Raw genomic sequence first — 24,691 nt, 5'->3', positions numbered from 1 at the left:
ATATGAACTGAGTTGTGCTGCCAGAAAAAGAGCTAAGAGATAAGTTAGTTTTTAGCCTGGTGACTACATACTAAATCTGCAATGATATTAAATTGCCCCCGAATATAGGAAAAATCAATTTTCTTTTTTATATATGCTTCTGGAGAGCTGACATTTCCCCCTTTCCTACACAAGATGGATTGTATGTTCTCTTAGGGTAGGCAATTGCCAACAGTGTTGTGCTTTCAGGGAAGTGGAGAAACTTCATTGCACCCCATCCCACTGACTCCCTTTCAGAGACCACACTGCCTGTATAAGAACTGAGACTCACATATAATACGTATGCTCCCTTTACTTGCCACAGAGCTGTGACACATTATCAAAGCTTCACAAAGTCGCTCTATCTTAGGACAACCCCAGACAACTTGTTTCCATCTTATTACTGGGACAAGGATATTCACTGTATCCTGTTTTCACTGACTTCTCTGAATATTGTATTAAATATTAACATTGGTTAAATGTTTTTCCCTTCTCCAAATTTTTTTAACATAATAATATAATGAGTGAATCCCAGATTCATAGCTAATTACGTTACCTTGTCTAGTTAAACCTCAATATTTGGTCCTGTAAAATATAGGTAACAACAAAACTCACATTGTAGGTTGCTTTGAAAATTGCAGAAATCCCTGAAATGTGTTTGATAAAGCTCAAATGCACTTCTAAATGCTAAATATAATTGTTAAAATCATATCTAATAAAAATAACTTCACAATTCAAAAATTAAAAAAAAAAAAGAATTGAGGCTCAAGAAGTTCCTTTCTGTGGTTGGGAAAGAGGAATATGAATTATCCCCAGTCCCTGGGCAAGCTCTTCTCCTTAGCTGCTTTCCTGGCCTAATCACTATAACCCTAATGTCTAGTGATCATGAATTAGAGAAATATCATAGATGCTATACAAAGATTTCCATAATTATATAAATGTGAACTCTGTTTAACCTTAATACAAACACATTTTGCCAAGTTTGATTAGTAATAATGAGGAATAAAATTAAGTTGATTTACGGAGGATAGGAAAAAGCAAAGTGGAGGATTTAGGAAGCTTTTCCTGACAGCAATCTTGCTCTTATATATATTTTTTTTGACAGGCAGAGTGGACAGTGAGAGAGGGAGACAGAGAGACAGAGAGAAAGGTCTTTCCTTTCTGTTGGTCCACCCCTCAATGGCCGCTGTGGCCGGCACGCTGCAGCCGGCGCACCGCACTGATCCGAAGCCAGGAGCCAGGTGCTTCTCCTGGTTTCCCATGCACTTGCAGGGCCCAAGGACTTGGGCCATCCTCCACTGCACTCCCGGGCCACAGCAGAGAGCTGGCCTGGAAGAGGGGCAACCGGGACAGAATCCGGCGCCCCGACCAGGACTAGAACCCAGTGTACCAGCGCTGCAGGCGGAGGATTAGCCTATTGAGCCATGGTGTGGTGACAGCAATCTTAAGTGAAGACTGACAGAAACACAGCTTGTTGTTCAGGTGAAAGCAGGGTGGGAAAAATAAAAGAACTGAAAAGGAAGTCTGAGAGGGATCCTCCCTAAACCATATGGTTTCTTGATGAGAATTTGAGTAGTGGGATCCCCTTTGGGGAGATACAATCCTGAGGACTCAAGGCTAAGTTAACAAAATTTCCTTTGGGATAATTAGAAAAAAAAAATTGCTTCTCTAGACAGAAGCAGCAATATGCCAAGAGAAAGGGTTTGGGTAGCATAGTACAGACAGGTTTCAGCCTCTACTTGGATTTTGAGCTGGGCTTTCTGATGAAGCTCACAATTTACAGAACTATGAGTTTCATCGATGGTAATAAGTCTGTGAATACCACATTATATCTCCCTTTGGTAGAGTCACACTGTTTTTTAATATATGAAATACATTCTGGGGGGCTGGTGCTATGGTGCAGCAGGTTAACACTCTGGCCTGAAGCGCTGGCATCTCATATGAGTGTTGGTTCGAGACCTGGCTGCTGCACTTCCAATCCAGCTCTCTGCTATGGCCTGGGAAAGCAGTAGAAGATGGCCCAAGTCCTTGGGCCCCTGCACCCACATGGGAGACCTGGAATAACCTCCTGGCTCCTGGCTTCGGATCAGCACAGCTCTGGCCTTTGTAGCCAATTAGGGAGTGAACCATCCGATGGAAGATCCCCTCTCCCTCTCCCTCTCCCCCTCCCTCTCCCTCTCCCTGTCCCTCCCCTTTCCTTTTCCTCTTCCTCTCCATCTCCCTCCTCCTTTTCCTCCCCCTCTCCCTCTCCCTCTCCTTCGACTTTCAAATAAATAAATAAATAAAACTTAAAAACATACATTGGGAACCCTGAAAGCTCTTCCACTGTTCTCTTGAATCAAATAAAAGCTGTACCTGACTGTTTTTCCAGAAATAATGTTCAGGTGCCTTTGAATTTGGAAGATTGCTCTAAGAAGTTTTGCTATGTTATATCCCAATATGAATATTGAAAATATTTTAAATGAAAATACAATTTTTATACTGGAATGTGGAAGTTGAGTTAATTTGAAACTTGGCTCAATGAAAACAAAATTTGTGGTTTTGTTATTGGTGATATCGATTCCCCCAGGGAAAATAACTAGTTCACCAAAGTTATTACCCATAAAATTATATCTTAAGTGAACTAATTTGGAAATTATTAAAATATTAAGAAGGCAGGTATAACACTTAAAACCTGTATTCATGGTATATTGAATGGCATATTACTGATATCAGTAAAAATGCTCAAAATATTCTTGAATCTACAATACAGTCAATAAACTAGCACATCGTTTTTTTTAAGATTTATTTTATTTATTTGAAAGACAGAGTTACATACAGAGAGGGGTAGAGACAGAGAAAAAAGTAATCCATCTGCTGGTTCACTCGCCAGATGGCTGCAACAGCTGGAGCTAAGCTGATCCGAAGCCAGGAGCCAGGAGATTCTTCCAGGTCTCCCACAGGGACGAGCACATCTTTGTTAGTCATTCAATATAAGTGATTTAGTTGACACTAAAACCAAAAATTTTATGAAATAATTATCTATGATTCATTGAGTTACATAAAATATATTATGTGTTATATAACTTTTGAAGCCACCAATCTTTGAGATAATAAATGAAACATTCAATCATCTAGATACTTATCATTAGCATTGACTAGATATATTTCTCTACCAACTAGTTATAATGGAATAGATTTATTAAATGATAGAAATTCCTGAGTCATGAAGAACACCTTTGAAAAAATCAAAAGTGAATATTTCCAAGTTTAATTTTTACTATTACTGAATTTTTTAATTTGAATGCTGTTTGAATAACCAACTAGCCAATTCCAATGACAAGTCACCTGTGAACACAGGAGCCTCTATAGAAATAACACTGACTATAAAAGTAAAAATCAGTTAATTTAGTTATGAATTTTGTTTAGTATTTAAAAATGACCATTTTCCCCCATGAGACTGAATTTTGACTTCCACAGACATGAACATAGGGCATATGATATCAGGCTTCCAAATCTAGTCAGTGGCTGGTGTCATGGTAAAGTCCATGAGGAAGTACACATTTCTCTCATCTCACCTGAGAACTTTCCATCTATGTGTAAAAAAGCCAAGGGTAGACTGGGAATCCAGTTGTTCTTGCTGCAACTGAATTAGGGATTTTAAAATTCAAAGAATATCAAAATATGTATTTATAACTCCTCAAATCTCTTTTCTCTTTCCTTCTCAGGGTGGATTCCAAACCCTTTGGTAAACTTTAGAAAAGTTGTGCAGGTCTCACCTATTATTCACCTGGCTCTTGTGTCAGAATAAATGGTTTATAACTCAAATCAGTTTTGGGGTTTTCAGTTTCATCTCTCTATGCTAGTCAAAGTGTGACGCCTAGCACTGTGATATAATTGAACATGAGTTGACCAGCACAGCAGGACTGAGTTGATCACGACAGGACAAATCTTCAGAAAGAAATGTGAAAATTTATTTTTTTTCTTTTCTATGAACAAATATTTTGTAGTTTTCAAAAATGGGTTCCTGAGGTGATTTACTGTGCACATGATCTCTGGCTTCCCTGCCTCTGTGTCTGTCTTGTTCATACCATGGTTCTTTCTGAAGTGTAGCCCATACAATACTTGTTCTTTGACCTGCTTCACTATAAAATGATATGAAATGAAATGAAATAAGATAAAATATTATGTCTTGGGCAAAATCATGAACGTTCAAAATCACAAAAACAATCTCCACTTTTTAGAGCCTCATGTATGTTGACAGTTTATAAAAAATTTTGAAATGAAAACAGATTCATTTAGTTTTTAAGCAGTGTTTTATCCCTCTTAGTATTTTTTTGTTTGTTCTCTTTGATTAATCAACTCCTCTAGTAATTACCTATTACATTCTTCAGAATTAGTGTTTTAAGGATCTCATTTTCAGAAATATAGTTCATCCATTTCCAGATGCACATTTTCTGTAGTTTTCAGCACCCCTAAAATTGAGATGCTTTTTTACATTTGATGTCTTCCTGGATTGAACAAAATATGTCATTGACCTAGCAGCTTTAATTACAATTATGTGTGCTGTGTTAGTTATGTTAGACTCAGCTGTGAATGATGAAAATCCAAAATGACACTGGCTTAAATATGAGATAAACTGATCTCTCCCCAGCACACCTAAGGGTCAGTGGTCCTACTCTGGAATTGCACCCTGTCCTGTTAGATATCCATGCTTCTTTTTTTAAGATTTATTTATTTATTTGAAAGGCAGAGTTACAGAGTCGCAGAGGCAGGGAGAGAGAAAGAGAGAGAGAGAGAAAGAGAGAGAGAGAGAGAGAGAAAGAAAGAGAGAGGTCTTCCATCCACTGGTTCACTCCCCAGATGGCCCTAACGGCCTGAGCTGCACCAATCTGAAGCCAGGAGCCAGGAGCCACTTCCAGGTCTCCCACGAGGGTACAGGGTGTCGCTCCCCCTCTTCATGGAGGAGCAACACAGGACCCTGCGCTGTTCTCTCGTCTGCTCGGCCCTCCCCGGGTTTGCTGCTGGTTCTTCCCGGGTTGGCTACTATCCCTTCCACCTCCGTGGAAGGGCAGTTCCCCCTGGCCACATTCCCCACTTCCGCAGGGGAGCGGCACACCGCCGGCCGGCTCTCTCGGGGGCTGCACAGGTGTTCCTTCAGATGTTCCTCTTAGATGTTCCCCATAGATGTTCCCCGTGCATGCCGTCTCTCTCCTCCTTTATAGTCCTCCTCCGCCAATCCCAACTCGGCTGCCCACACGCCGAGTACGCTGCTCTCCAATCAGGAGCAAGTCCTACAGTTTATTGGTTGAACTGGAGGCAGCTGTGCGGAAGCTGTTTACTTCTCTCCCAGCGCCATATTGTGGGAGAGCAGATGCATAGAATAAGTTCTAATTCCAGTAACTCAGTCCAGTCCAGGCTGCTCCCCACAGATCCCCCTTTCTTTTTATTTTTTGGCGTTGATACGCGCCTGTCTTCGGTGTCCCGCGGCACACACTCTGCTCTACTTGCTAGAGTTGCCACAGGCTCTTACAAGTCCTATCAATCAGGCAAACCGAATCCGGGTCCTCTCTTCACCATGTTGTGAGGAGGTTTTTAGGCGCTGATGCGTGCCTGTGTTCGGTGCCCTGCAGCGCATGCTCTGCTCTGCCTGCAGGGGCTTACAAGCCCTAACAATCAGGCAAACCGAATCCAAGCCTTCTAATTGTTGTATTGTGGGGAAGCCTTACTGATGTTAATTCGTGCCTGTCTTCGGTGACCTGCGGCGCATAAGCTGCTAGCTGCCCGCAGGTGCTCATCGCCTCACTTAATCAGGCAGACCGAATCCAAGCTTTCTCATTGCCATGTTGAGGGGAGGTCTTTCTATTTCTCTATTTCTCTATCTCCGGGCATTCCTATTTCTCCCATTTTACTTCTATCTTCCAGCATTCCTATTTCTCTCATCTTACTTCTAAACTTCTGTTTCTCTTATCCCTGCGGCTTCCCGGCGGCGCTCGCCCCGAGGCTGCTTCTCGGCACCTCGCCCTGCAGCAGCTTCTCGGCTCTGCGCGGCTTCCCGGCGCCTCGCCCCGCCGGCGGGTTCCCGGCTCTGCGCGCACGCTCCGCGGTCTCCACGCACTTTGCGCCCGCACCACGGCCTCGCACCAGCCCCGTGTTCCCCATCTATTCACGCCCTGTGCTCTCTCTGCACGCAGCGGCTTCCGCGAATGTTTCCGCCACCACCGGCATTCAGTCCAAGTTCCCCGGACTAATCAGACGGATCCCAATCTGGCTTACGTTTCAGCTTCTGGTTTCAACTTTTCGCCCCCTATTCCCGGGCTAACTTGAGAATCCCAAAGTGGCTTTCGTGTCCGCCTTGGCCTGCCCCCCGCGGCTTCAATTTCCCTAACACTTTTCTCTACCCGGTATGTTTCCCCAAGCTTTCCTCCAACAATACTCCTCCCTCATTTCTCCTGGCCTCTCCCCACAGTCCGCATCCGAGTCTGTTTGTTCTAGCTTTCACTTTCGCTTTCGACCTTAGAGATTTCTCCCAGCTTCCCCCCGTAGTCCGTATCTGAGTCTATGCCTAGGCTTTCAACAGCTTCCTCCGGCACCTCTTTTCGTCCGGCTTTTCCCTAGGCTGTTTGCTAGTCTCTCTCTCTGGTATTTTCCTGCTTCTTCCCGTTTCTTCCCTCCTAAGTTTGCTATCCGTCCTAGGTTTCCTATCCGAGCTAGGTTTCCTATCCGAGTCACGGCACCACTATGTCGCTCCCCCTCTTCGTGGAGGAGCAACACAGGACCCTGCGCTGTTCTTTCGTCTGCTCGGCCCTCCCCGGGTTTGCTGCTGGTTCTTCCCGGGTTGGCTACTATCCCTTCCACCTCCGTGGAAGGGCAGTTCCCCCTGGCCACATTCCCCACTTCCGCAGGGGAGCGGCACACCGCCGGCCGGCTCTCTCGGGGGCTGCACAGGTGTTCCTTCAGATGTTCCTCTTAGATGTTCCCCATAGATGTTCCCCGTGCATGCCGTCTCTCTCCTCCTTTATAGTCCTCCTCCGCCAATCCCAACTCGGCTGCCCACACGCCGAGTACGCTGCTCTCCAATCAGGAGCAAGTCCTACAGTTTATTGGTTGAACTGGAGGCAGCTGTGCGGAAGCTGTTTACTTCTCTCCCAGCACCATATTGTGGGAGAGCAGATGCATAGAATAAGTCCTAATTCCAGTAACTCAGTCCAGTCCAGGCTGCTCCCCACACAGGGGCCCAAAGAGTTGGGATATCTTGTACTGCTTTCTCAGGCCATAGCAGAGAGCTGGATCAGAAGTGGCTGAGCAGCCAATATTGAACCGGTGCCCATATGGGATGTCTACACTGCAGGCAGCAGCTATACCCGGTAAGCCATAGCACTGTCCCAGAACCATGCTTCTTGATGTTCCATTGCCAAGGCTTTCCAAAGTTATTTAATGGCTTAAGAAGACTGATATAGGTCCTTCTCTACGGCCCAAATTCCTGACAGCTGGGAAAGATAAAAGGTAAAAGAAAAATGTGTAAAAATCAAGTACCAATTGTTTCTTAAACTTTAAGTTCTCAGAAGTCATCAAAGGACAGGTCTACTTACATCCCATTGGCCATAACTTAGTGGAACAGACTGGGGCAAAGGGCAGGGCAGTAGGAGCAAAATGTAGTCATTCTGAGTCTCCATATGATAAGCTAGACATTGTGTCTTGATGAAGAAATGAGAGGAATGGAGAAGCTAGCACTTCCTTTAAATACTGACACAAGAAGTAGACTGTTTAAAATTATTCCATAATTAGAAATTAGAGAAATATCACTAGATAACTCTTCAAACTTAAAGCAGGAAGGGAAATTGTTAAATACAAGAAATTCATTTGGCCATTAGCAATAAGAAAATTAGCCTTTCTTCTCCAATATTAAATACCTCCTAATAAATGTCACAGTATTCATAGCTACTGACATAGATTGTGAAGGTCAAAAGAGAACTGTATTCTCTAGTGTTGTATTTCTGTAGGCTACTCTGATTTTATCCAAATTTAAATGATGGTAAGTGCAATTAGAGTGGAAGGGATCATTCCAGATTAGATATTATGTAGTTAGAGACTCAATAGTTATAATACATAGAATTTATACTGAGATTCTTGAGCAAATTGATAATTTTGTCTCAGGATGCACTGTTATTGCATTTCCATCACTCTTTCAAAATTTTAATTTGATCAAATGAAGGAATTATTGTAAAAAAAAAAAAGTCCAATATTTATCACTGGGTTTAATTCTTATATTCATAATATATTTAGCTTTTAATTTCCAAATGGAAATACTGTACCAGGGAGATTATTCATATTTAATTTCAAACTTAACTAAAACTTAGTTAGAAATCTAGTTTAATTATGATTGAAAATTTTTCAACTTCAAAATAATTAAAAATGAACATATGGAATTGTATGAATTTTTCTGAAAAATAACTTCTTATTTTATCTAAGTCACTGTCATTTGGAATTTCTGTTACTGTCATCTGGGCACCTTGATTCTTTTGCTTTATTAAACTATCCTTTGGAAAATAATAGAACAAAAAACAAAATAAATAAAATGCATAATTCATTAAGGCCACATTTCTATTAACAATTCCTAAAAGTTATTATATGATGCCTACCTCTGCTTATAAACTATAAAAAACACTCACAAGAGAATACTGCAATTATGGAATAATGGAATATAAAATATTTTCTGTGTTTATTGCATCAGATCATTTGCTATTGTGAGGCAAATGAAATTGTAGGGTAATAAATATGTGCCTGATGGACTGCCAATACTAGGGACTCATTTTCAAGAATAGCAATACAAACTAAGTGGTAAAATCTTGCAAAATTCATCTAATGAACTTCATGAATTGATCTTGCTGGTAAATATATTTTCAATAGAATGTCATTTTGCTTATTGTTTCTCTGTTCCTTTGTCTTATTGAGGCAATATATTTTTATGTTTAAAGACTATTTCATAAAATCAACAAATGCATGCTAGTATAATGACTTTTTCAAATATTTATTTATTTTATTTGAAATTCAGAGTTACATAGAGAGAGAATGAGAGGCAGAAAGAGAGAGAGAGCTCTTCCATCTGCTGGTTCACTCCCCAATTGGCCACAAGGGCCGGAGCTGTACTGATCCAAAGCCAGGAGCCAGGAGCTTACTCCAGGTCTCCCATGCAGGCACAGGGGCCGATAGGGTTGGGCCTTCTTCTACTGTTTTTCCAGGTCATAGCAGAGAGCTGGATGGGAAATGGAGCAGCTGGGACTCAAAATGACACCCATAGGGGATGCCAGAACTGGAGGAGACGGATTTACTGGTTATGCCGCAGTGCCAGCCCCACTAGAATAATTATTTAATTTAATGTGCCTACAAAGAAAAACTCATTTCTAAGAGATGGAATCTACCTGATAGGTACCTCATTATTCTGAGATTGAGGATCTTCCATGTGCAAAACACTTTTGTAAATTTCTTAAATGTGGAAATAAAATTCTGCATAACTCAATCCTTCTGAGATGTGCTTGAAGTAGTGTTTATATCTTACTGCTTTAACAGAGCAGAAAGGTATGTCTTAGCTAGGTTATTAAGCTGGAATTTTAATGTGATTACTGACACTCCACCTATTTCAGGAACCTTGAGAAAGCTTAGTGTTGTAAATGCTCAAATGCACACCAATAAGCCAATAATTGAATTGGAAGATATGAGTAGTATAAAGATATGTGTACTTCTATCCCAGTTAGAAAGATGTCTTTGGAAAGTGAGTACTTGGAAACTACTCAGAACAATAAATTTATTCTGCTCCAGTGCTGCGGTTCTGCAATGTGGTCCGTCTAATTGCACCAGAACCTGACTTTTATGATACTGTTCTCCAAGTTTTCATGCAGATACTCTACAGTGATATTGATATATCTAAGTAGCAATGTTTTTAGTAATGGAACAAGATGAATAACTTCTTATCAGGTGATAATGATTCTCTAAATAAAAACTGAACTCTCCTATTAATTTCAAATTTATAAATTGTTATGGATGCAAATCTTTCCAAGCAGATACATAATTTTAAAATTTTCCCTTGCTTCATACCTTAAAGCTATTATGAACTTGTCACAAGTCATTTTTTTATTACAAGATAGCAAATCAGTAGCTTGACTTGTTCAATGTACAATCATAAAATTTTTAAATTGGTAAAACTTATCTTTGTACAGACATTTTACTTCTGCTACAAAGTATTGTATCCTTATAGGTCTGATAACATAGGAAAATATTAGAAATAGAGGAAGGCATAAAGAAGTCTAAAACCTGTGACAATCCTAGGACTAAATGTTATTTAACTGAGAGATCTTAGCATGTCTTGTGAACTTTTAGAGCTCAATTGTCACTCAGAAGATAAGAGCCAATAACAGATTCCTTATTTATATCACACAGGTCTGTTATGAAGATAAAAAAAATGAATATTAAAACACTTTAAAAATTTAAAGCACTCTCAAATATGATTTATGTATGTGAACATGTATAAAAAGTGATGAGAAATTAGTAAATACATCCTTACTTGGTTCGAGTCTTGATTATTTTGGGAATTGGAAACCAACTGTCTTTCAAAAAGTTTAGGGGAAAAACAGGTTATTGTGTTGTAGGTTTTCTTAGAGAAATAAACAGAGCTAGTTTCATAACATTTAATTTCTCTTCTTGGAAAGATAGCAGCCAAAACTGACTGTGGAAATTTCACATGGGCTTTTAAGACATCATGGTATTATGCACTTGAGAATACACACTTCTTGAAGTCTTTTAACATTACATGATTTCAATAATATCAACCATTGAATTCTTGTTTCATTTGTTAAATTGTTGTGCTCCTTGTGGCTCCAAGTATGCCAATATATAGTTGCCACAAATGCATTTTTTAAATTAATTTAACTTCAGAATGACATACACTCTCCCTCTTTTTTCTTTTTAAAAAATTTTATTTTATTTATTTGAAAGAGTTAGAGGGAAAGGCAGAGACAGAGAGAGAGAGGTCTTCCATCCGATGGTTCACTCCCCAGACTGCGCCTATCTGAAACCAGGAGCCAGGAGCTTCTTCTGGGTCTCCCTTGTGGATGCAAGGACCCAAGCACTTGAGCCATCTTCTGCTGCTTTCCCAGGCCATAGCAGAGAGCTGTGTCAAAAGCGGAGCAGCCAGGACTAGAACCGGTACATATATGAGATGCCGGCGCTTCAGTCAAGGGCTTTAACCTGCTGTGCCACAGCGCCTGCCCCTACATACACTCTCCAACAAGGAAGGACACAAAAGTAAATATTCTCTATGAGGACAAATTGAAATAAAACCACATGATCTTTCACATGGATGTGCAAAACTCTGATTGTTGAATGAGAGAAGTGTTGACTGAAACCATTGCACTGTCCCATAACCTAGAGAAAGCTTTCTAGGTGGTGTTCTTTTGATTTTTTTAAATGTTATTGTTTCAATATTGAATTGCCACTTAGGACATAGAATTAAATAGGCATTCTAAATAACGGTATAAGGTTCAGAGTTATTAAAAATAATTATAAACACTATTAAAGGGCATGTCTTTTTTAAAAGATGGTTATCAGGACACATTTGAAAACATTTGACACATTTGTCTCTGCTTCCTCTTTAGGCTACTTTACCTGAAACAACTGATCTTCCAGAGTTTTTTATTGCTTCTTACAAATGGCCTGGATGGACTCATGGGCCATTGGATCAAAAAAATTGTGCTGCATCGTGGGCATTTTCCACTGCAAGTAATAAATTCATTTTAATTACTTCCTTATAAATGTTCCTTTTGACTCTAGAGCCTGAGAGTAATTAAAATGTTTTTAGAATTAAGATATTTGAATATTAATATGGTAAACTAAAATCTTATTTTTAGCAGAAAAAGCAACCTGGAGATTATATAAAATTAATTTTTATTCTAGAAATTTGTCTTATTTTTACCATGTAATTTTAAATAGAAGTCAATCAATCAAAAGGGGTACAAACTAAGGCTGCCATGATTTAGTTGTTATTTGAGAGTTAAGGCCAGATAATAAGAATATTAAGATTGCTCTATCCCTGTTCTATTATCTGTAATTCTAATAAGCATATACATGCCCCACATAATTCATTCATTCTTTTCTCTTTATAGGTTTTAAAAATGTTTAGTTGTTAAACTAACTTGATGGAAAGTAAGGCTTTATAACTCATTTGATAATGCTTCAAATGGTTTATTTTACTGTAAATAAATATAAGGAAATAGATAGGATTTTACTGTTTAGTGAAATAACTGAACTTTTAATAAGATCAGCTTCCAAATTAATGCCACTATTAATCCAAAGGTATAAAGAATCAATTCTGTTTATAGCTACTTTCATGTAAGTTTACCAGCCCAAAAAACGAATTCATCAGGCTCACCCTGAATTTTGTACTCCAAAATTATCCTCAAAGGAATGTTGGTTATATTTCAACAGTTAACATAATGATGATTGGATACTATCAAGATCTTAGAAAAATTATTCCCCAGGGTTTGTAGGCAATTCCAAAATAGTGCTCAAAAACAGTTTAAAGCCACTATGATCATTGTGAAATAGGTACTCAAGCTCTTTGAGAAGCCAGCTCTGAAGAGCAGCATTCCCGGAGATGGAAAAATGTTGATATCTTTGCCTAATTGTTTGTATATCAGGCCAATCATTCCAGAAATGTCTTTGCAGAACTATAATGTTGGCCCAGCTAACCTATGGGGTAGATACATCTGTTCATTCTACAATTACTGCATCTTATTCCTCCAGTATAAATGCTCTCTTGCTTTCTGGTATTTGTCCTTGCTGCATTAGGGATTAATATGGGGACTTTTCTGAGTCCAGTTTGACTTGAGGAGGAAGATATTTAATCAAATAAGTAATTTTTCATTTTATGCTCATGTGGTTAATGTGTTGTATCTCCTAGCTGATATACAAGAAATCGGCCTTAAATTTAAGTTAGAGTAGTATTTCTGAAGATGTGTAACAAAAGGCATTATTGGTGAAATACTGAGGTCAACCTGCTAAGCTGACTTGGACAGAGTTTGATGTCCCCAGATCACAGTCCCATAGGTATTATCAGCACAGGGCTCAGTCCTCTTCCCTAACTCACCAGAACATCAGCTTTCAATTCTTTCATGATTTCAAAGGACATAGCTTTATATCTCTGTATTCAGTAAATCAGGATAAATTGTGTGTGTGTGCATGCATGTGTGTGTATGCAAGGGCATGTGTGCTCAATTAAGAAAAAAACAAAGTAAGTTGCATTAAAGATATAGAAAATAATGTCAAAGGGTAGTTGGACAAAGAAAAATGGCATTTTAGAGAAATTAAAAGCTATAAAATAAAATAAAATAAAGACTCCAAATATACACATATTAAAAATAGTTATGCAACCAAATAAAATTTAGGATAGTTGTCAGAAGCTGAAGTGAGGGTGTTTGGAATGGTGGGAGTGATATGTGACACTGAGTAAATTTGGAGGCAGGGAAAAATAATCAGGGGAAATAATAAAGTGTGTCTCAGAGGTAATGCCCAATAAAAGTTTTCAAGAAGAGTGAAAAGCAATTGCCTGAACTGAGTCATTCGTAAATCTTCTGACCTTTTCTAAATATTTTGAGCAAATTTGCACCATGCCTTCATTGTGATTCAGAAATGTCTGTAAAAGAACAACACGTTGCATAACCTTAGGATTTAAAACAGTTATCCTTTAGTTGAAATCTACAGACTCATGGAGCTGGGAGAGCTCTCAGAGGTGACCTTTCTGAAGCACTGGGTTTTCTAAAGGTGATCCAAGTAGGTGAAGTAACTTTCCTAAGGCCAAAAAATAGAAGTATCAGAAATGTCCTGGGAATGTGACTTCAATTCCTTGACTACTATTTTCTCTACATCGTAAACATATTTTCTTAACAGAAGAACAATTAACCTAATATTTTTAAAAATTTATGTCCAACAGAAAAAACTTTTACTGAATATCAAACCATAAGAGAATTTTGTATTCTTTTATGAAATAAGAAATTATTTTCTTGAGAATATTAGAGTAAGTAGAAAATAATGCCACTTACCCCTGTGAGATATATCCTAGTACAATAATAGGCAATGAGAAGAAATTAGGAGGTTATAGATGAACACCTATTAAATATCTAAAATGTACCAGAAGTTTAACAATAGAATTGTACATATACTGTAGTCACACAAAAGCGTGAGTAGGGGAAGGTGGTTGGTGTAGCTGTCAAGACATTGCTTAATAGGCCCATATCCCATAGCAGATGGCCTGCATTCAGTCCTAACTTCAGTCTGTTTTAGCTTCCTGCTAATGTATACCCTGGGAGGCAGCAGGTGATGGCTCAAGTAGTTGATACTTGCCACCGAAGTGGAAGACTCTGATTTGGTTCAAGGTTTCTGGCTTCAACCTGGTCCAGCTTCAGCTGTTGTGGGCATTCGCAAGTGAAACCAGTGGATAGGAGCTCTGTCTGTCTCTGACAGTCTGCCTTTCAAATAAATTTTAAAGAAAGTCATACAGAAATTCATATATAAATTTATTAGTTTAAAATGAGTCATTTTTTGAAAAATTCTAAATTAGCACCGTGAGGAGTTCCACACACAATTTTGATGAGGAAAAACTGTAACTTCTATAGTAAAAAATGAATGGAAGAAGAAAAGACTTGTTTTTAATTTAAAAGTGAGTAAGATCAAGTACGGCAGTTAGCATTTTACATTATATACATACACCAAATGACCACATTGTATGTGAAATTATGAACAATGAAACAACAACAACAATAATAATAATAACAATAATATGTAGGAAGTTAAAAGGGGGCTAAAATGTGAAATACTAACTAACTTGATTTGACATTACTTGCTTTCAATTAGTTTCCCTAGTCTATTACTCTTAGTGCAAAACAATTTCTTGTTCTTTTACTTTTTATTTCATTGTAGTTTTACATTTACAAAACAACAGTAGAGAAATACAGAGTTCCCATATACCTTACAGCCTGATTTCCCTATTATTAACATCCCATATTAAATTTGGAAGCATATGATATATTTGTCACAACTACTGAGCCACACCCAATTTCTTGAAATTTTTTTAAATCCAAACTTTCGTGTTTTCTGTTCATCATTATAATTTTTAATAAAATAGTGCCTGTTACCTGGTAAGTGCTCAATAAATGTGTTAAAGGGGTGGAATGAACTAAGAATAACACTAATGATAGGGAATCTTTTAAATAAAAGAATAGAAAGTTCAATCATATAAGATTGATGTGTATAAGACTTACATTATTTACTAACAGCTATAATAGTAAGTAGTACTTATACTAACTAAATTATAAGTTATGTATGATGTTACATAAAACACATTATATAGTATTTCTATAATTATATTTATTTTTACATTAATATGTATGTAACTATAGTAATAGTTAATACTTATAGTTAGTCATAGCTATAACTAATAGTACATTTTCCTTGCTGTCTGTAAATGTCTTTATAAGGTGAATTTCATGTCTACTAAAACAAAATAAATACAAGGATTTGCAATCGTATTATGAACATAAAAGTGGGCTATGTAGGTTTTTGCTATTGAATAAGATAGATTCATATATAGCTGGATTAGCTTACATAGGGAATCCTATGTAGCTAAATTAGATATCAGTTTAAAAATCAAGGACTAAATTTACTCCAATATATCAGAATACCATGGATGATTTTCCAATTAATATCTCTGATACAATTTCCTGATTTCCCCAGCTTAGTCATATTCACTTAAAAGGACATATGACTATTTGCAAGACACTGCTATGGGTACAGGGAGTAGAAATGTAAGTTAACGTATGGTTCTTGCCCTCAAGGACCTTCCCTGGACAGATTTTATTTCTTAATTTAGAAGGCTAAAGAACACAAGAACATGAAATGAGAAACATCTTCAAAGTCAATAACACTTGTTCAATGGAGCAACATCAAAATAGGACAAAGATTATGTCTGACATTATAACACAGGTGAACTGAGTGGAGTGCATAGATATGCTAATAACATTTGGCCTTAATCTTAAATTATAAACAGTTTTAAGGACTAGTTTAGGGGTCTTACAAAATCAGCTATTATAAATATAATATCATGGATCATTTGAATATAAACCTATATTCTACTTGAAACAGGTGTGGCAGCTGACCGAATAGCAATTCAATCCAATGGTCGATACACAGCCAATCTATCTCCTCAGAATCTGATCTCTTGCTGTGCCAAGAACCGTCATGGATGCAACAGTGGGAGCATTGATAGGGCGTGGTGGTACCTGAGAAAACGTGGGTAAATAGCGCTCAACATGGGTTTCTAGGATTCTTATGAGTGCTACTTAGGGCTAGAATAAGGAAAAAGTTCATTTGAAGATTTAAAAAACTCTGAATCTGTCTGTCTATCTATCTATCAATTATGTATCTATATCTATTTACTACATCTAAAGCTTAAATATATATGTTATATTCAAATATTATATTTGATATCTATCATGAATAAAGTGATTGGAAATAATTATTGAGCAATATAAATTTATAGCTAAATTAATATGAATTTTATTTTTGAACCCCCAAATGAATATTTTCTTCTGTTGATCTAAGCCAAGTGATTCAACTGAGTCCCTAAAGAGGGAATAAAGTAATCAGTGCTGCTTATATCTCCATTGTGCCTTTCATAACTCGGGCTGATGAGTACGTAATGCCAAGTAAAACTTAGATTGAAACTAGGAAGAATAAAATAATGAAGTAATTTATGGTTACCTTATCACCAGTGTCACTAATTTTCCTCATCTGATTTGTAGAGGAATGACAGTTTGTGTTTCTTTACTCTCACGTAGAGTTATGGCACACAAGTTATCTTCTGTCTACTGTAAAAAAATTCTACTTAAGAGCTGAGTTATTCATCTAAGGAAACTGCAGCTGATAATCAGCGGTATAATATGTACTTCTCAGTTGTTCTTTTCTTATCCATTCATAATGTGTGTCTACTACAAACAGTTTCTTTGAAAGAGAGTAAGTGTTAGATATTGAATACATTTCTTTCATTTTTACATATATTTTGCCTAATATAATAGGTAGTTTCAATGGCAGTTAAGTGACTTCTGTTTTTTATGAGACTACAATAAAAATAAAATTTTATAGGAGCTTAAAAATAAATTTTCATTGAGACCAAACTAAGTCTTATTATATGAGTCTACTTGTACATTGTGAAATATCACATACTGGTAGCTTATGAGACAGACATTGAAGTTCTGTCATTTTGAAGTCCAGGATTAAGGGGTTGATGCACTTGGTTCCTGCTAAGGATCTTTATCCTGGCTTTCAGATGACCACACACAGTAGAAAGAGAACTCCAGTGTTTCTTCCTCTTCTTTTTTTTTTCTTTCCTTTTTTTTCTACTTTTATTTAATAAATATACACAGTTATTCTTAAGTGTTGAAAATTAACTGAAATGTGATCCCTGTTAAACACAAGAGTGGGTATAAGAGAGGGAAGAGATGTATAATTTGGGACATGCTCAAGCTGACTTGCCCCAAATGGTAGAGTTAGAAACATACCAGGGGATTCCAATTCAATCCCATCAAGGTGGCATGTGCCAATGCCATCTCACTATTCCAAGTGATCAATTTCAGTTCACAATTGATCATAATGAAAGGACTAAGAGTCAAAGGGAGCACATAAACAAGTCTAGTACCTGCTAACACTAACCGATGGAATAAATAAAGGGGAGAGTGATCCAACATGGGAAGTGAGATACTCAGCAGACTCATAGAATGGCAGATGTCCTAAATAGCACTCTGGCCTCAGAATCAGCCCTAAAGGCATTCGGATCTGGCTGAAAAGCCCATGAGAGTATTTCAGGTATGGAAAGCCAAGACACTCTGGCAAAAGATCTCTGTGAGTGAGATCCCAGTGGAAAGAACAGGTCTTCAAAGAAGGAGGTACCTTTCTCTGAAGGGAGGAGAGAACCTCCACTTTGACTATGACCTTGTCTAAACAAGATAAGAATTGGAGAACTCAGGGGGCTTCCATAGCCTTGGAAACTCATGACTGGAGCATAGGGAGATTACTGATGCCATAGACAGGAGTGTCAATTGGTAAAGTCAACAACAGGAGTCACTGTGCACTTACTCCTCATGTAGGATCTCTGTCCTTAATGTGCTGTGCATTGAGATTTAATGCTATAACGAGTACTCAAACAATATATTTCACTTTGTGTTTCTATGTGGGTGGAAACTGTTGAAATCTTTACTTAATGTGTACTAAACTGATCCTCTGTAAAAAAAAAAAAAAAAAAAAAAAAAAAAAGAAATTATCAACTCCCAACTTGACTCTCACTGGGATTAAACATGACAATAGGTCTGATCTGATTTCATCATCATTTAAAAAAAATCATCTATTATTTTTCGCTTTATGTTTCTGTGTGGGAGCAAACTGTTGAAATCCTTACTTAATGTATACTAAGCTGATCTTCTGTATATTAAGATAATCGAAAATGAATCTTGATGTGAATGGAAGGGGAGAGGGAGTGGGAAAGGGGAGGGTTGTGGGTGGGAGGGACGGTATGGCGGGGGGAGCCATTGTAATCCATAAATCGTACTTTGGAAATTTATATTCATTAAATAAAAGTTAAAATAAATAAATAAATAAATATAAATTTCCAAAGTACAACTTTTGAATTATAGTGGCTTTTCCCCCAATAAACTCCTTACCACCCACAACCATCATATCCCCCACTCCCTCTTCCATCCCATTCTTCATCACGATTTAATTATCTTTATATACAGAAGATCAGTTTAGTATATACTAAGTAAACATTTCAACAGTTTGCACCCACACAGACACACAAAGTATAGAGTACTGTTTGAGTAGTAGTTTTACCGTTAACTCACATAGTACTACACATTAAGGGCAGAGGTCCTACATGGGGAGTAGGTGAACAGTGACTCCTGTTGTTGAATTAACAATTGACACTCTTATTTATGATGTCAGTAATCACCCGAGGCTCTTGTCATGAGCTGCCAAGGCTATGGAAGTCTTTTGAGTTCACCAACGCCCATCTTATTTGGACAAGGCCATAGTCAAAGTGGAAGTTCTCTCCTCTTCTTATAAGGGCACTCATTACATCCATCTAGAGCCCATTTAAACCTAAATATCAGCCGGCGCCATGGCTCACTAGGTTAATCTTCCGCCAGCACACCAGGTTCTAGTCCTGGTTGGGGCGCTGGATTCTGTCCCGGTTGCCCCTCTTCCAGGCCAGCTCTGTGCTGTGGCCAGGGAGTGCAGTGGAGGATGGCCCAAGTGCTTGGGTCCTGCACCCCATGGGAGAGCAGGAGAAGTACCTGGCTCCTGCCATCGGATCAGCGCGGTGCGCCGGCCGCAGCGTGCCAGCCGTGGCGGCCATTGGAGGGTGAACCAACGGCAAAAGGAAGACCTTTCTCTCTCTCTCTCTCTCACTCTCCACTCTGCCTGTGGGGGAAAAAAAAAATCCTAATTATCTCCCAAAGCTCACCTCTAAATGCCATCACACTGGATGTCAGGTCTTCAAAACTAAATTTTAGAATGACACAATCTGTCATAGCATGCACCCTTTAATGCAAATATCATTCATTTAATTACCACAAGATGTTTTCTAAAGTTCCTTACTGCTGATATCTATATTCAATAAGACTAAGTTACACTTGGAGCCAGACAATTTGTCCTTTTCTATGGTTATTTTAAAAATCAGAAATCTAAAATACTTTTATTCTTTGTGTAATGTATTACATATAAGAATATATACCTTACTAACTTTTAGTATTCTATGAATATTAATATTAAAGTACTTTTCCACTGTATCATAAATTTATATGTGTAATAATTGGTGTATGAGAAGATATCTAATAGCAATTTAAAAAAAAAACCTGACAAAGCAAAAATAAATCTTATTCTAAACCTTACATGATTTATTAGAATATGCCATCTGGGAATAATAAAATTCATTATCTTTCTCATAGTCTTGTTCTTCCACATTATAATTATATATAAAAGCTGAAGTAGTCCTTTTGCTATAAATACTATGGAATACTTTATTTTGGGCACTTTTTTAATCTTCAAGATATATACTTCAATGCAATTGTTTATTAAATACGAATTGAAGAAAATATTTTAAAAATATAATGAAATAAGACAAGGGTTGGGAGAAATGTAATGCCATTGAGTTACTGTGATGGGATCAGTTGACATTTTAAATCATGTTTGCAAGTTATCAGAATAATTTATGAATGTTTAATTCAGTTAAATTGATTATAACCAAGGTATTACGGCATTTTTCTAAATATCACTGTTCCTTCTTTTCTTATTCTCCATAGGCTTGTATCCCATGCATGCTATCCACTTTTCAAGGACCAAAATATCAGCAACAATAGCTGCGCAATGACAAGTAAGGCTGATGGGCGGGGAAAACGTCATGCCACAAGACCATGCCCCAACAACATAGAAAAGTCTAACAGGATCTACCAATGTTCTCCTCCATACAGAGTCTCTTCCAATGTAAGTGTACATAACAAGACTCAGCAATGATTGCTTTCTCAAACATATATAGCCCTGCTGTTATTAAAATGATTAAACATTAAATTCTAAAATGAACATTCAAGTATAATTTTTGATAAATTGTCCATGAAAGACTTCCCGTTAAGGCATTATTTCTTTTATTATGAGGTTTAACTTAAATTCAAAATTTCCCATGAAATAAATGTTAAACTATGTTTTATGATGTATGTATGTATGTGTATAGCTGACAATTAAAAGCTAAGCCAAATTCTTGTTTACTAACTTTTTGGTAGTAGTATCTCATTTTATCAATCCTTTTGCCTTCATCTACAAAATAGGTGAAGTAAACATAGCTACATGGAAAAAATGTCTCTTTGGATTTCACTTTGTCCGGTTAACAGTCTAGGCTAATTTTACTCCATCATATTGGTGATTCCTAGGGCTTCTCATTTTTAAAACATCTGAATCTTCAGTGATACTCAATTACATTTAGAGTGCATTCTAGTACTCTTGCCATGACATACAGGCCTTTCCTGAGTTGGTTCTGATCTGCTGCTTTTACAGACTCAGTTCTTGCTCATTAGTCTTCAGATAAATGACTAGTTTCTCTTTCCCAGATACGGTATGCCTTTCTTAGCAAGGGGATGATTCTCCTGACTTAAATGATTATTCCCTAGTCAGCTTACATCTGGTGAAACAGCACAGGAATGCCAAGGCACAGCTCAAATCTTTAACTTCTCGGTGAAGTTTTCCATGACTTTTGGGAGAAATTGATTTCCCTTTTTGTTTGCATCCATGGCAATCTGTGCTTGTCTCTATAATCAGATTTATTATATAATAATGAAATTTGTTATGCCCTTGTCTACTGCAAGCAAAATTTAACATCTTGAGGATGGGGCAGAGTCAATACTTGTTTCTATCATAGTTTCTGCTTTGTACTTTGTACCACTGTGCTCAAAAAATTAATGAATGATTGAATTTCTTGCCTCCTGACTGAGTGCCTCATTACATATTGGATAGCAACATAAAAATATTTGACTTAAGCTACCAAGAAACCCCATAAAAAGTCTTTTGAGGTAGTTCTTATGATCAAAAGAATGCAGATAATGTCAATCTCACTGATTAAACATGATTTTAACATACCTTTGACTATTTTCTCTTTGTCACCATAGAAAGTTATTACCTCTGTACTACAAAATTATTTAGTGATAAAAGCCAATAAAACTATTGACTTTAGCAACTTCATTATTGTAATATTTCACCTGTAAGTATTTTAAAGCACACTTAAGAGTAAATTTCAGTTGGTCACGGAACTTTGGATTGTGTAACATCTAAATTGATTGTACAACAGCTAACATTGTATACCAAACAACAGGTTCAATATGTTCTGATGAAAAGAGTGATGTGCATTGATATTTTCTCTCCTAGGAAACCGAGATAATGAAGGAAATCATGCAAAATGGACCAGTTCAAGGTATGGTTTGGTGAAATATGCTTCGGTCTTACCCATTTCTTTAGTAAACAATGTTACATTGAGCTTTAAAAAGCGAAGTATATTAAATTTAATAAACTTAGAGAAAGAAAATGTTTACCTTCAGAGTATTCATAAGAATTCAATGGTTCTAAAATAAGTGCAATCACAGGACATATATTTATCTAATAACATTTTTAGCTGCCATTTTATTAAAAAGATAGATTCATTTATAAATTGAACTCTTAAATATTAATGACAAATTTAATTAAAGTCTGCTAAATCTGTCCAAAGTGATCAGGTTCCAACATGATCAAGTAGTCAAACATGAAATCGTAAATGATTAATTTGAAATAGAGTTCATTTTATTACTTCAATTATATTTAAGAATCATACATAATGTTACATATTTTTTACCTTCAGTGTAAAGGAATAGAAACAAACCTAGGATTGATAGTAGAAACAAAGAAGATATTTTCCTTTTTCCATCAGCTCAAAACAAATACAAAAAGCTGGTATGATTTTTATGTTTTACAAATGCTTTGAATTTGAAAAATTTTCTAAATGTGTTAATGGGAGCAGACCGACGGCAAATAATAAGATGATACAGTGAGTTGTCATACATTGACTTTTAGTTTTAAGATATCATCCTAGGGTACATGTAGTGTTTGATGTGTTTAGGCTACTGGTTGGAATGCGGCGTCCTATAATCGGAATGCCTAGGTTCAAGTCCTGACTCTGCTCCCAGTTCCAGCTTTCTGCTAATGCATTACCTGGAGGCAGCAGATTTGGCTCAGAATTGAGTTTCTTCTTGCTGGCTTTCGCCTGGCCTAGGCCTGGTTATTGTGGGCATTTGGGGAGTGAATCCATGGAAGGATGATTCTCTCTCTCTCTCATGATCGATGATTTTCAAATATGTTTTTTAATTTTAAAAAGATACAACTTTTCATTGTAGGTCTTTCTTTGATGCATTTGGAAGCCAGACATACATATCTACCCAATCCCCCTTCACACACACACACACACACACCTGCAGTGAGAGAGATTGATCCAGAGATCTCTCACCCACTCTCAAAGCCTGCAACAGCCAGAACTGGAACAGCGGCAACAGCTGACAATGGTAACTGAATCTAGGTTTTCCACGTTGATGACCGGAGCCCAACTGCTCATGCTGTCTCCTAGGGTTTATGTCAGGAAGTTACACACACTTGAATCCAGGCACTACAATTTGAGAAGAGGGGGAGTCTAAAGCAGTTCTTAACTGCCAGGTCAAAGACCTGCTCCTGATTCTAGTTTTTCTTGTGGAAAAATTGAACTTTATTTTTCACCATTGACAAAATAAGGATAAATTCACAAAGCATAGTCCCTACATGAACACTGCATTTCAATGCATGGAAACTATTCAGTGAGGGCTAAAATGTGAATTCAAGTTGTGAATACTTAAGAGTCCAGAATATTATTATCAATGCTTTTCCAAATGCTGACATAATTAATATTGGTTTAATATAGAGAAGAACCCATAACTCATTATTATGTTGGATGAATGATCATCATCACCTTCTTGCATTTATTGAGAAGCTAGAGATTGCACTAAACATTTCTGGATTTAATTCAAAAAATCCTGAGACCTTACAGAAAATCTGACACAAATGAAGATAAACTGTTTCTCCTTAGAGTTGTGTGATTTATTGGCTATTATAAGTAGGATAATTTATATTTAATTTATATTTAACTTCAATGTGGGCTTCATTAAGTGCTGCTTGTATGAAAAATTTGAACTCCAGAGTAAATGCAAAACTCCAACTTCGGCAACTGAGACTTAAATGACTTTGGGTGATTTAGTCAGCCCTTTCAAATCTTCAGATCATCGTACTACTGTCTCAAGTGTGTTTTTTTCTCTGTCTCCTTTTTTATTATTATTATTCTATCAATAGAAATTTGGACCTTGGTGTTTAAAGTTGAGATACTTTAGGTTTACTTTATGATCCTTAAATGTTCATAATTTCACATAAGGCATTAAAATAAATTTTGAATTAATTGTGATTGCTTTTTACCATGTTTTGTTAGTTAGCAGTATTTTTTAAAAGATTTACTTATTTATTTGAGTGTCAAAGTCACGCAAAGAGAGAAGGAGGCAGAGAGAGAGAGAGAGAGAGAGAAGTCTTTCATCTGCTGGTTCACTCCCCAGTTGGCCGCAACAGCTGGGGCTGTCCCAATCTGAAACCAGTAGCCAGGAGCCAGGAGCCAGGAGCTTCTTCTGTGTCTCCCATATGGGTGCAGGGGCCCAAGGAGTTGGGCCATCTTCCACTGCTTTCCCAGGTCATAGCAAAGAGCTGGATCTGAAGTGAAGCATCCAGGAGTCGAACGGGCATCCATATGGGATGCTGCTACTGCAGGTGGCAGCTTTACCATCTACGCCACAGCGCTGGGCCCCAGTTAGCAGTATTTTTAAACAATGAAAAATATATTTAATTTATGGTGCTTAGGGAAAAGTTGAATCTCAAGAACTGAGGAAATAAATAATTCCAGAGAAGAGAAAAACCACTAGAAATATCTTCACATTTAAGTGAATGAATGGAACACTGTCTGACTCTTCTTGCTATAGATGCAAACTGATTGTCTGTCTATTGTTGCTTGGCCTTA

At 37.4% G+C, this 24,691-nt stretch overlaps 1 protein-coding gene across 1 annotated transcript in view; it reads left to right on the top strand.

Annotated features, from left to right (window-relative positions):
• Positions 1-24,691, top strand: part of TINAG (tubulointerstitial nephritis antigen) — a gene marked incomplete at its 5' end in the record, with an annotated part of 114,602 nt that overhangs the window by 32,342 nt on the left and 57,569 nt on the right. Inside the window, 6 exon segments of the mRNA NM_001082786.1 lie at positions 11,649-11,692; positions 11,695-11,739; positions 11,741-11,772; positions 16,189-16,339; positions 20,397-20,577; positions 22,006-22,051. Coding sequence (NP_001076255.1) covers positions 11,649-11,692; positions 11,695-11,739; positions 11,741-11,772; positions 16,189-16,339; positions 20,397-20,577; positions 22,006-22,051 — 499 coding nt within the window.

The sequence above is a fragment of the Oryctolagus cuniculus genome, chromosome 5, assembly GCF_051225735.1.
Source record: "Oryctolagus cuniculus isolate XC-2025 breed Fujian yellow rabbit chromosome 5, ASM5122573v1, whole genome shotgun sequence".
NCBI classification, from domain to species: domain Eukaryota; kingdom Metazoa; phylum Chordata; class Mammalia; order Lagomorpha; family Leporidae; genus Oryctolagus; species Oryctolagus cuniculus.
This window is presented reverse-complemented; position numbering and strand designations above follow the sequence as displayed.